Source organism: Sturnus vulgaris, chromosome 23 (genome assembly GCF_052056855.1).
Source record: "Sturnus vulgaris isolate bStuVul1 chromosome 23, bStuVul1.hap1, whole genome shotgun sequence".
NCBI lineage: Eukaryota > Metazoa > Chordata > Aves > Passeriformes > Sturnidae > Sturnus > Sturnus vulgaris.
In genome coordinates, this window is record NC_142265.1 from 8,631,293 (window position 1) to 8,643,707 (window position 12,415).

Below are 12,415 nucleotides of genomic sequence, written 5' to 3' on the forward strand. Positions count from 1 at the left end.
CGTGTAGAGGAGGGCTGCTGGTGGGCAGAGAAGGGTTTTACACACCCATCATCTCCAGTTCCTGCACGTTTGGGGCCATCCTGCTAGGCTCTGCCACTCTGGACAGCAGCAGGAATCCTTTAACCCTTGATGTGAAAGGGAGAAGCCCAGTGTGGGCAGGGGGTGTTTGGGCTGTGGCTGTCAGCTGGCTCAGAGCCAGGCTGGGGCTGCTGCTGAGGGGAGGCTCAGCTTGGGGGTCTCACCCTGCTCTGGAGGAGTTCTTACACCTCTGGCCCCTGGCTTTTTTCACCACCAGGAGCAGCCAGATCCCCAGCAGCACTGGGGTGTGTGTGCTGTCCCTGTGGTGGCCGTGCCTGGCTGGCCTTGCTGGGCCAGCTGTGGCTGCTGAGGTGCCCAGGCCACGCTGGGGACACGGAGCAGGGTGTGGCACAGCCCCAGGAGAGGCAGCATTCAGGCACTTCTGTTCCTAAGGGACATCTCTGCAGGCTGTGCTGTGGCTTCCAGCAGCTGAGCTGTGCCCGGCACCTTCCCTGCTGCCCACATGGCATGGGGATCACATTGACACACACTGCACACCTGCTCATTTCTAAATTTCATTTTATGCTTTTCCTCCCCATGGGCGTGGGCAGATACACTGCTAGAAAATTCCAGCTCCATTAGCACTCCAGATTTTTTTTTTTTTTTTAAATTTTTTAATTTTTTCTTTTATGGAGGAAGAGCCCACGGCACAGCCAGTCCCAGGCTGGTCAGGGTGAGTCTGGAGCCCTTCCCCAGGGCTGCTGTGCCTCAGCTGGGAGGGTCCCCTCTGCTCCCAGGGAGATGTGTGGGGTGTAGAGGAGACAGTGACTGCTCACAGCACAGCCAGCTATGAGGTGACGTTCCTTAACTCTTGGGAAGTTGGGTGGAATATAATAAAGGTGCAGTATATAATTAAAGTTCAGATATCTTAATTAGGGGATCCAAGGGAGCTTGCTCAGAGATAAAAGAGTAGCAGATGTGTTAGTGAGGAGCAGCTGACGTGCTACGGAGGAAACCTGAAATCAAAAGCCCGTGAAAGGTTTCATGCTCTATTATTGCCGAATGAATCCGTAGTTCAAAGTCTTCCTGACTACTTAGCGCATTCAGTTTGATCATCTGGGCATTGATACATATTTTTTCTTTTACATCTTCTCATATCTACCTTCTCCTGCCCGATAGTTTTGATAAGGATGTGTCCCTGTGTGTAACATCAATCCCGTGACGAGCAGCAGGGTTTGAATCTCAACAGGGCCAGTCCATCTGAGAAATGGTCACAGGGAGAAACATCTCATTAACGATGCCCTAGCAGCAGAAAACAAGAGTGTGCAACTGAAATTGTCAGAAAAATATTGATTTTTTTTTTTTAATTAAAAGATCTTGGTGGAATTCCTCATACCTGGGAATTGATATTCAGCAATGATGTTGTCGTTTCTCTGTATTCCTTACCACGTTTGAAGTTGTTTTTAACATCCTGCTGCCGTGTGTTCATAGAGGGAGAGCAGTGAGGTTCGTGGCCCTGGGCAGGCAGTGAGATCTGGTGGTGTGCTGTCAGTGCTCTGGCTGTGCAGCACAGCAGGGCCCCTCACACGACCCTCCCAGCCAGGTGTGCAGGTGCATCCCCAGCCAGCCCCCAAAGCACTGCTCTGTGTCTCCTTGTGTGTGCAAACCGGTCTTTTTGTTGTGGAAAGCGTGCAGTTTATTTTCCTTATGCCTCTCCCATTCCATTCCTCTCTCTCATTGACTAATTTGTGCTGGGTTTTATTTATTTATTTTTTTTTTAGCATTTGTAGAAGGCAGAAAGGGGGGAGAGGCTGGGGCCAGGTTCTCCAGCCAGAATAAGCGTGGGCAGAGGATCTGGCCCTGCTGTCCCTGCAGCTGCTGGGCTCTCCCCCGGGGTTTAGCAAGGAAAGCCCCCAACCCCTGCACTGCTTCTTAGCGTCCTTGTTTGCCTCTGATCACGATTGACCGCTGTTGTGTTCTGCCTGTTTTTTTTCTTAATTTGCTTGTTTATTATTTTCCTTTTTATATTTTATCCAGATCCCCCCACAACTATCCCTCCTCCCACAACAACCACCACCACTACCACCACCATCCCTACCACCATCACAGGTATGGTACCTTCATAACCATTGGAAATGTCCTAAATGTTTATTGTCTTTTATGTATATAAGCAGAGCATGAAGCCTGGGGAAAAACAACAAACCAATCACTTGCAGTATTATTTTTTTTTTCCCTGGAATACACCCACCCACAGCACGAGCCCTGGTCCTTGCTGTGGGTGTGGGTGTTCCTGAAACGTGGGAATTGTCATGGCAGGAAAAGTGATTAATTCATTTACTGGTGGCCAGCATTGGGTACTTCAAAGGCAGGGTGCCAGCAGCCCTCGAGCTCCCTTAGCACGGGCAGTCCTTCCAGCTCCATCCTGTCACTACAATTTCTGAGCAATTTATAGAAAGTTTGGGCTTTGGCCATTCAGTTCGCTGATGTGACTCAAGGTGCCTTTTCTCGTGCTGAGGTGTTGGTCTTTCTCTGTGATGAGCTTCTCCCTCACTCTCCCAGAAAAGGGAATTCCACCAGTTGTTTTTACTGAGTGAATGCCATCCACAGGCCCCTTCTCCAGGAGCTGCCTTTCAGCTTGTGAGATTTTCCATGTCTTGTGAGAAAAGATGAATAAAAACAACCAGCAAGATCATGACACCTCTCTGACACATCCTCATACCTCCTCACAGACCTGACTCATCAGGAAAACCCTTCTGATTTATTTGTAACCATTTGCATTGTCATTTCTCTGACCTTTCCTGTTCCAACCGCTGCTTTTGCTTTTGCTTGCTGCTTTTTGTGGGTTTTTTTGGGTTTTTTTTGTTTGGTTTTTTGTTTTTTACTTTTTTGAGGCAGAGGTGACAAACGGCAGGTGAGGATGGACCATTGAATAGCTAATGGCACATTTACTGTTGCTGTAAACCACCCCTTGTGTAAATGCCTTCACGTTTTATTTGCTTTTATGACGCTGCTCAGCTGACTCTCACCACCCTGCCCAGGGCGTTTCGTGGCTTCTTTTCCTTTCGAGGTTTTTTTTGCACCCGAGCTGGCAGGGAGCGCCGGCGGAGCCTGTGTCCCAACGTGCCTTACACCCCAGCAGTGGCCACCAAGCATCGCCCTGCCAGCCCTCACCGTGCTCTGATTCCTCCTGCAGGTGCTCCCAGTAGCCCCAGGTGCGGGCACCCAGCCTGGCACGCTGGCCCTGCTCTGCCGTGGCCGCTCTCCCTTCTCCGTGTTTTTGATCCCTCGACTTAACCCGCTTTCGTTTCAGAGGAGGTTTGAAGGTTTCTCAAAGCCTCCCTAAGGGCTGTTGGCAGAGAAGCTGGGCCTGGACGTGCTCACGGGTTTCTTTCTTCGACGGTAATTGCTCGTGCTTTCAGTGGAATTTGGAAGGCTAAAAGGAACAATTGTGTCTTGATGCTTGGATAACCCCTTCAGTTGATCTTGGTGCCTGCAAACCCTTGATGACTGTCCTTTTCCTGGGAGCTGGGTTGTTAGCAGCCTGTGGTTTTAGGGGTTGCCCCAGCACTGCTTTCCAAAGCCTGTGCTGTCCTGGTTGTCCTCACCTGCTGTGTCAGTTCCCCAGCAGTGGTTGGTTCTTCCCAATAAATAGCAGTTTGGTTGTTTGCTGTTCCTGCTGCGAGTGGCTTGTCTGTGGATGCTCAGTAGCCTTTGGGCTTTCTTTCACGTAGTTTTCCAGCTTTTTTTATATTGAAAATAAGAAGGGGAGGGAGGTGGTGATTGCAGTTGGAAATGGCCGTGTCACCAGCCTGGCAGAGGTCCCTTGGGCAAAGGAGCACGTGTCTGTCCAGCACTGTTCTCTCACCTTCGTTTGCAGGGCTGGAGGAGCTCACACTCTGGTGGCAGAACCCAGTGGGTCTCCATTGCCTTCTTGATGTTTTTTTTGTTTTGGCTTTGAGCTGCTGAGGAGGCTGGAAAAGTGATGAAAATGTGATATTGCTCCCTGATTCCAGCAGTTCCTGCTCAGGATTTGTCGGAAGAAGAGTCACTAATGCTGATAACAGAAATCGCTGTTTTCTTCCCTGGCACTGAGCCTTCTTGACATGCATCTTTCCATCCTCTGCCCGTGAGTTCAGTGTGCTTTTCCCACCCAGAGCAGCCAAGGCTCCTCCTCCCTCTGCCATGCAGAGATGTGTGTGTGTCCTCTCCACTCAGTGCTCAGGAGCACGGAGCCACACCAGCTTCTGCCCCTCAGTAGTTAAGAGATTTTGTAGCTTGAAGAAATTAGGTCAAATTAACATAATCTCTGGAATTACATAGCAGTGTTGGAACACTTTTCAAAGCTTTGAGAGACACCTGATACCTTAATTCCCTTTCTCACCCAAATGCTCCAGCGTTCTTCAGTCTGACAGAGGAGAGGTGGGAGCCAGCAGGGTTTTCTCTGAGCTGCTGGCAATCCAGGCATCTGGAGCCAGCCCAGTGGAATCCAGTCCCTAGGATGAGGTGGGCTTGAAATCTGTTTCATTTTGCTTTTCTCCCCCTACTTTTAGTATAACCCTGACCTAGTTCATGTCCCCTGGAACCATGGAGTAGTTCTGAAAAACAATTGTCTTGCTTTAATTGAATAAAACATGGGGAGAGAGGCTGCACTGAAGCAGTTTGTAGCAAGTGACCCTAGAAAATTCTGCCCTTGGAGTTGTCCTTTTGATTTATTGTTCAGGGCGTTTCTGGGGGAGCTCTTGGAAAGCTGACCTGATGCTTTCTGCAGCGAAGGACAAGCTGAGCAGTGGTAAAGTTTCCAGACACCACGACCTTTAGAGCTTTCCCTCTGTCACTTTAGTGTAGGTGCTTGAAAAGATTCCTGCGTGACAGCTTGATCTTTTCCATGTATCCTCCAGCAGCATTGATATTCCAGCCATCCTTTGGTGTTTCAGCCGTTATCGCTGCTGAGCCCTTTTTTATCAGTTAAATTGTCCTTGTGGCTTTCTTCATTAAGATGTACAATACGATACAGCAGAGCAAACAGCATCATTTGAATTACCCTGAAGTCGCTCCTTGAAATGCTGGGCTTGGGCAGCTCTTGTTTCCTGGGAAATGAAGGTTCTTAATCACAGCCCAGCCCTCACCTCAGGGCAGGTGCAGGGCGTCCTCCTGCCTGTCCCGGGTCCTTCCTGCCTGTCCCAGGGCTCTCCTGCCTGTCCCAGGGCTCTCCAGCCTGTCCCAGGGTCCTTCCTGCCTGTCCCAGGGCTCTCCAGCCTGTCCCAGGGCTCTCCTGCCTGTCCCAGGTCCCTCCTGCCTGTCCCAGGGCTCTCCAGCCTGTCCCAGGGCTCTCCTGCCTGTCCCAGGTCCCTCCTGCCTGTCCCAGGTCCCTCCTGCCTGTCCCAGGGTTCTCCTGCCTGTCCCAGGATCCTCCTGCCTGTCCCAGGTCCCTCCTGCCTGTCCCAGGTCCCTCCTGCCTGTCCCAGGTCCCTCCTGCCTGTCCCAGGATCCTCCTGCCTGTCCCAGGTCCCTCCTGCCTGTCCCAGGGCTCTCCTCCCTGTCCCAGCCTCCCAGGATCCACGGCAGCATCCACAGCTGCACGTTTGCCTTTCCCACACTTTCTCCACAGGTGGAATGGCACAGGTGTCATGGTTTGGGGGTGACACGTGCAGGTTGCTGGTGTTGCCAGCCCTGCAGCAGATGCTGCTGACTCTGCAAAGGCTCTGCTCTCCATCCTTTGCAGCAGCATCCTTTGCAGGCTGGGGGCTCCCCATGTCCTCCCTGGAATTCCCATTTAGGGCCAATTTTCAATCCCACTGATCCCTTGGAGTAGCAGGTGTGGGGGTGTGTGTATTTCAGGGGACTGTAACATTGCAGGCAGTGAATTCCCCTTGAGAATTCCCAGAGGTGCTCCAGCCCCCTCAGTGAGTGCACGTGGGAAGCACCGAGCCCATCCCATGGAAACAGCTCGGAGTCCCTTCCTGAGGCTCAGGATTTGTTCAAGCAGGAGCAAGCTCTGTCTGTCTTGGAGGTGTGCAGGAGCTGAGAATGGATGCTGAGTTGGAATATCAGCTCTGGAGCAGGGGCACGTGGTGCTGGAACTCTGCTGTCACCCGTGGGGACAGGCACTGTCTCCTGAGCAGCACACCTTTGTGTCCCCACAGCTGCTTCAAAAATAACAGCACGTGGAAACGTGAACTCTCTGAGCTAAAATAGTGTTGCAGGTTTTCAGAGCATTTCACATGCCAAAAAACTTCCTCACAACAAGAAATATTATTTTATCCACAGTAGGAGTTTGTCCTTTTCTAATTACAGCTGGTGGTGTGAAAAGCTGCAGCTGCAGGGGTTTATTCCAGCAGTAATCCCCGTGGCTGGTGGGCAGGAGGAACGCAGTCCCAGCCATCCTTTTGTCAGGTTTCCTTGCCGTGGGTTGCTGGGAGGGGGGGATGGCTGAAGCACTGGCTCAGGTACAGCCACTGCTGCCTGGGGCTGCTGCAGGCACTGACACGGAATTTAATCACAAAAACACATTTGCTCCCCAGTCAGCTCAGAGTGGGCAGCTTCAGCCTGGCTGGCTGGACTCTCTTGCAGTCTCTGGCTTTGCCAGGGATGTGGAGATGCCAGCAGGAGCCGGGCACACCAGCAGGAGCAGCCAGGGCTCCTGGTTTGCTCTCAGCTTTGCTCTCAGCATTCCCAGGCTGCTCTCGAGCTGTGACACGTTCAGGTGCTTGGTGCCACTGTGCAGGGACGCAGCACAGGGATTTGTTCCCCCAAATTATTTATTATTTAACTTCTGCTTTCTGTTGAAGGTTCTGCCTGTCCCTGGTAAAATGTCAAGTTAATTTAAAGATGATTCTGCGCCTTTCTGACATTTTCATCCAGGATGTGTCCGCATTAAAGGGGCTAAAGGCAGAGCTGACAGGCCTGGGGCAGGAAATAAAATGAAATAAAATTCAGTCTTTCAGTGCCCTGTCCAGCCTTTAGCGGGCAGGACCTGTCATATGTGGCCTTACCTTTGGTGACACAGCATAAGCAATGCACTAACCATCACCTTTCTGAGCAGAAGCCTGGGGTGTGTGCAAGCTTGGGCTAGAAGTCAAACTCAAATCCTCCCAAATCTGTATGGAGAAACGTGCAAAAGCATGGCTGGAGCCACTGTGCTAATTTCAGACTGTTTTTGTTCTGGTCACACACAGTATCCATACAGATTGTGATGATTTTTGTGAAACATCTGGTCCACTGATCAAGCTGTCCCCAGGGCCCATTGCTGCATGCCTGGACAGGGCACTCAGCACCAACCTGGAGCTCTGCACAGGGCAGATCAGGGCTTTGGGATGCAAAGGACATCTCCATCCGTCCTGGGAGGAGCGTGTGGTGAGGAAGAGGATGGCTGAGGTGAGGAAGAGGATGGATGTGTTCAGGGAGAGGATGGCTGTGCCACTGCACTCGGATGTTTGAGCCCTCTCACCCCTCAGCTCTCACACTGCTGTGGGCTGTGACAGCTGTGCTGCTGTCCCACAGAAGTTGGATCCAGGGTGATGCCAGGAGGGGTTCTGTAGCCTTTTCATCAGCCCCAAGAGCTGAAGCAGAGCAGGGATCCGTTTGCAGAGCTGTTCCCTCGGGCTGTGATGGGCAGGAATTCACACTCGCCCTGGTCAGTACATGTGAAGTAGTCTGGAAAATCGGGAAGAATAAGAGCTCCACGCGTCAGGGATCAGATTGGCTTTTGGTTTCAGTTCAGAAAGCAATTTAAAAAGCAGTATATTGAATGGATATCTATACTTGCTAAAGCCTCTTTAAATTTAAAAGGCAGCAGCGTGTTTTGCCGTTATTTGGTGGATGTGCTGCTGTAATTCTGTGTGTGCTCCTCAGCCCCAGCACCTCTGCGAGGCTGCAGCACTGCAGCTGCAGCATTCAGCCAGGGGAATTCAATTTTGCTGCTGGGGTTTTAATATTCCTCCATCGTGCTTGTTCTGTTTGAGGCTGTGGACTAATTACGGCCAAGTTTAAAGGGCTTGGTCTGTCACACTCTGCAAACAGTTTGAAGTTGGAGAGAATCCATTTGAGAAAACGAGGAGGCTCAGCAGTGGAGCTCATAACTCTGAGAAATGTGGCCCAGCTGCCTCCACGCAGTAATTTTATAAATATGTGTGTGTATATGTGTGTGTGCCCTCGTGTAGCTGCCTAATGAGGTGGGGAGTGCCTAGAGCTTGGGTGTCATCTGAGTTGTCTTAGCTGGCAGATATTTATTTCTTACGGCCAGTGCTACACAGAAATCACAATAAAGTGAAATTTGCAGCTTTGTAGAGGCCAATGGTTACTCCCTGGGGTGCCTTCTGTAACTATAAACCAGGCCTCTGAGGAGCTTTTGTACACGGAGATTTTGGAGGGCCTCAGCATTGTTCTGCTTTTCCTGAACAGCATCCTACTGATTGGCTTTGGGAAGGAAGCCTTGATCTTAAGATAGAAAATCCCACGTTGAGTCTGTTTGGTTATGTGATTCCTACATCCTCTTGGCTTTGCTGCACCTGGTGAACCAGCCCATTCTTCATCACCACTTTCCATTTTAAAGATAGCTGTCAGCCTTGGGTGATTGTGTAGCTGATCTGCATGTTGATGGCTTGGGACCAGAGCAGTGCTTTTTTGTGACAGCAGAGCCTTTCCTTGGCCTTGGTCAACACTGGTTAAGTCAGGAGTGTATCAAATCCTTCTTGTTGGTCAGCACTTGTGGAGAAGAGATGGTTTTTGTTGTAGGACTTGGGGCAGAGGGCTGGTCCCTGGGGTGCTGTGTGCCTGCTCTGATGTGGAAGTGTGGCTGTTCTTGAAAGCAAAGCAGAAGCTGGTGGCAATACGCAGGATTGAGGAAACACCTTCAGAGTTAGGCAGTCCAGCCTGAAGCTGCAGGTCATGAGAGCAGCAGCATTGCAGGGCTGGGATGTCCCTGCCCAGGTGAGGAGGGGCTGGGACACACACACAGACTTGCAGGAATGCCCTGGTTTGGTACCAAAGCAGCAGTGACTGTTTTCTCTCCTGTGCCAAGTGCTGATGTGGACACACGACGTGTTTGACACGGGGTCACTCCCTCTGAGTGCTGGTGTGTACAATCCCCAAAGAGCCCTGGGGCTGCCCAGCACTCCCCGAGAGCTCACTCTGAACTTTAACCGGTCTGTGTTTCCTATTGCAACCATCCCAGCCATTTGCTAATCATAACTTTGTCATTCCAGCTGCAGCCAACATGTTGTTTGACGTGGATCTTTGTTCGCACTTACAACCGCTTGAGAACTTTATTTATTTTGTGTAACCTGTCGGTCTCTGTCCCCGGACGGGGAAGCGAGATGCACTGTCCAGTTTGCACTGTTTCTTCACTAATAATCTCTTCCAGCACATCAATGCCAGTTTGCTTCCAGCAGATTCTCTATTTAGTGTAAAAGCTGACATAACTTTTTTTATTTCAGGAAGACAGTAAATTGAGACTATTTATAGATGCCAGGATGCTATCCCAGGAGTTAATACTCAGTTTTACAGCCCCTCTAAACAATGGCTTTCCCCCCCACCTCCACCACCATTTCCCCTTCCACCATTTGCTTGGTTAAAACAAATGGGGATTGCTGCCCAAAACCAAAGCAAAGCCCTGCTCTTGGTCTCCTCGTGGCTTTGGAAGGTTTCCCCTGCAGCCCCAGAGCTCCCACGGGAGAGCAAGGGCTGGCCTCCTTGAGGGTGCCTTAGATTTGGTTGCCAAGATGAGAACAGCCTATGTTGGCAGTGGAAACAGGCTAATGACGGCTTGATAATCTGTTATGCAAATCTCGGTGCAGTTTGCTAAACTGTGCAGGGTTTATTTGTTTTGCTTCCATAATTAAAGCATGTAGACCTTGTATTTGTAAGTATTGTGTATTCCTTGTATGATTCTTGTCTTTGCTGCTGCTTCAGGAATTCAGCCCTGGGCTGTCCTCAGCTAAATTGCCAAGAACCCAGGTCCTCCTTTTTCCACTGCTGCCTGTGCCCACGCAGGGGGCCCGTGCAGGGTTGTGTGCCAGCATGTCACCAGGGGGAAACGCCGCTGGGAATTGTCTGTCCTTGCTGCAAAACACAAGCTCGGGGCTGCTGTGTGCTCCCTCACACTGTTACTCACTCAAACACTGCCTGCCTCCATCTGGGCAGGGCCCTTGGCTCCAGGGGTTTATTCCAGTGACACGTTCTGAGGAGCCAGCCCTCTCCAGCCCCTGACCCCTGCCACGGAATACCCACCTCCAGGGAAAGTAAACAGCCTCCAGCAGCTAAATAAACTGGTAAATTTGGGTGATGTGCTTGCACTGGGCTTAGATCTATTGGTGTGGAGGAAATAACTGTCAGAAAAAGCCTTCAGATTTGGGTCAGTCTTTTAAAACTGCCTGTTGCAAGCACCTGGAAAAGACAAAACATCTCTCCATTGGCAAGGCAGTGCCCCCCAAGAAATTTCCAGTGGGATCTAGTCCATATGGAGTGGAGTCAGCTTCAGACTAACCAACAAAAAATAATCCAGGATATTTTAATTACCCATAGCTGTTCAACCGGGTACCTGCTGCAGCAGAGGGACTGGTAATGTTTGTCCACAGTTGCCAGTTGTAGAACATACTTTATGCTGAGAAGAGTGGTTCATCATGCAGGTGGTGGCTGGGAAGCTGGAGGAGAGGCAGGGGCAGACTGTTCCTGGCCATGGCTGCTCTGATGAGGCAGTGTTTGAGTGTGTAACAGTGCCATGCTGAGCCTCGGCTCCTCATCCTGCTCTGGAGCTTCTGTTTTGTCCCTGCCAACCAAACCATTGGTGTTGGTGTTCTCTCCTGTCTCCTGTTCCCCTGACTTTGCAACCACCAGTAATTGTTCTGGCAAGGACCTGGAAAAAGAGAAAAATTTACTGTTTTCCTCAGGCTCATAGCTTTTGAACTGGAGGCATGTCTTCTAAACAGTGCAACTCACTTCAAATGCTTTTTGCCTTTCATTTTATTATTGCTTGTCACGCAATGTTCTTTGAAAGCTTGCTCATATATTATCTGTTCCATTTTTTCCATTTTCCCTTTTTTTGCATGCTGTTCCTCCTGTTTCTTCCCTTCCTCCAATCCTCTGTTCCCGTGTGTAGACACAACGGCGACGACAGAACCGGCAGTTCACGGTTGGTATCACATTCCTGTTTATCTTATTTCTCAGCACTGCTGAGTGGCAAGACAAGCCTGGGAAGGGGAAGCCAAAAAGGGAACCGGAGTCTTCAAGGGAAAACTGTGTTTCAGGTGGACTCATCTCATAAATGCAACATGGGTTCTAAGGCTGGGAAGTCTGTCTGCTCTTGTCATTTCTGCTGCGAGCTCCCCAGCCGATCATCCTGGTGCCAGGCAAGCACAAACCCCTTGGAAGTGGCATCCAGGTCCAGGCAATGCCAGGTGCTTCTCCACCTATTGAGAGAGTCACTTCACACGTGAAAAAGGGGGTTTTTTTGTTTGTTTGTTTTTTGTGGTTTTTTGTTGTTGTTGGGGTTTTTTTGTTTGTTTTTGTTTTAGATTTTTGACTGTTTTTCCTGCATTTTGAGTTAGTTTTTGAGACAGGGCATCCAGCAGGTGTGCTGGCCTAGGGCAGCACTGGGACCCCGGGATGCTCCACAGAGGAGCGCTCGCCTCCAAGGTCGGCAGGGAAGTTTGTGTTACTACACTGCAGAAGGAGATGGGGAAAACAAATAGCAACACTTTCCTCTCAGCATAGCAGTCTAGCAAAGTAACCCTTCTCGTCTGCTGCAGGCAGTCTAGCTAACAGCTTGACAGCTTCCTGAGCTTCCTGCATTCCCCAGCAAGCCTACGTACACACTGCAGGCTGGGAGTTGAGCATCCCAAATTTGGCACAGGCTTACTTTTCAGCTGAGGAACCAAACAAAACCCCTCTGACAATTTTTAATTACAGCTAATCCACTAGAACTTTGCTGTTCTAGTTTCTTTTAACTCTGATAAATTGACTGATTTTTTACTGACAGAAATCCCTGGCACAGAGCACCCCGTTGTCCTGCCTGCTCCCCTCGAGGCTCTGCTTGGGTGAGGTCAGGCAGGACTGAGTGAAGCAGCCATTCAGTAGCAATGTGCCATATCAGATGGAGGGGCTTGCACTTCTTATCCCAAATAACTTACCTGCCTGGATGCATTTTCCCCCTTGGCATAAAGATGGGAAATCTTCGGGCACACTGGTGTTTTGTCTGTGTGACGATCGCCCTGTGTGTGTCAAATGTAAGAGCCAGCGTTGCTGATTTTGTAGCTACATGTTGGTGGCTAGATGTTGATCCCTAAATTTGAGTAAGATCAGATAGCCCTGGTGATAGCACAACTGCCAGCATCCCTTCTAGATGTCTCTGCATCAGCAGAGGGTCAGTCTGGCATGTATTAGACTGCAGTGAGGACAGGCT

At 50.3% G+C, this 12,415-nt stretch overlaps 1 protein-coding gene across 8 annotated transcripts in view; it reads left to right on the forward strand.

The window, feature by feature from the left end:
* CADM1 (cell adhesion molecule 1) overlaps nucleotides 1-12,415 on the forward strand; it is a 132,871-nt gene that overhangs the window by 105,659 nt on the left and 14,797 nt on the right. For 3 of the 8 annotated variants that reach the window (XM_088177916.1, XM_014884634.2, XM_088177915.1), the window contains exons 8-9: nucleotides 2,056-2,127; nucleotides 11,114-11,146. The exons of 1 other annotated variant lie outside the window; for it this stretch is intronic. In XM_088177916.1, the coding sequence (XP_088034042.1) occupies nucleotides 2,056-2,127; nucleotides 11,114-11,146 (105 nt within the window). The remainder of the gene's footprint in view (nucleotides 1-2,055; nucleotides 2,128-11,113; nucleotides 11,147-12,415) is intronic. 4 more of the 8 variants (XM_088177914.1, XM_088177917.1, XM_088177919.1 and 1 more) reach the window with 2 other exon arrangements.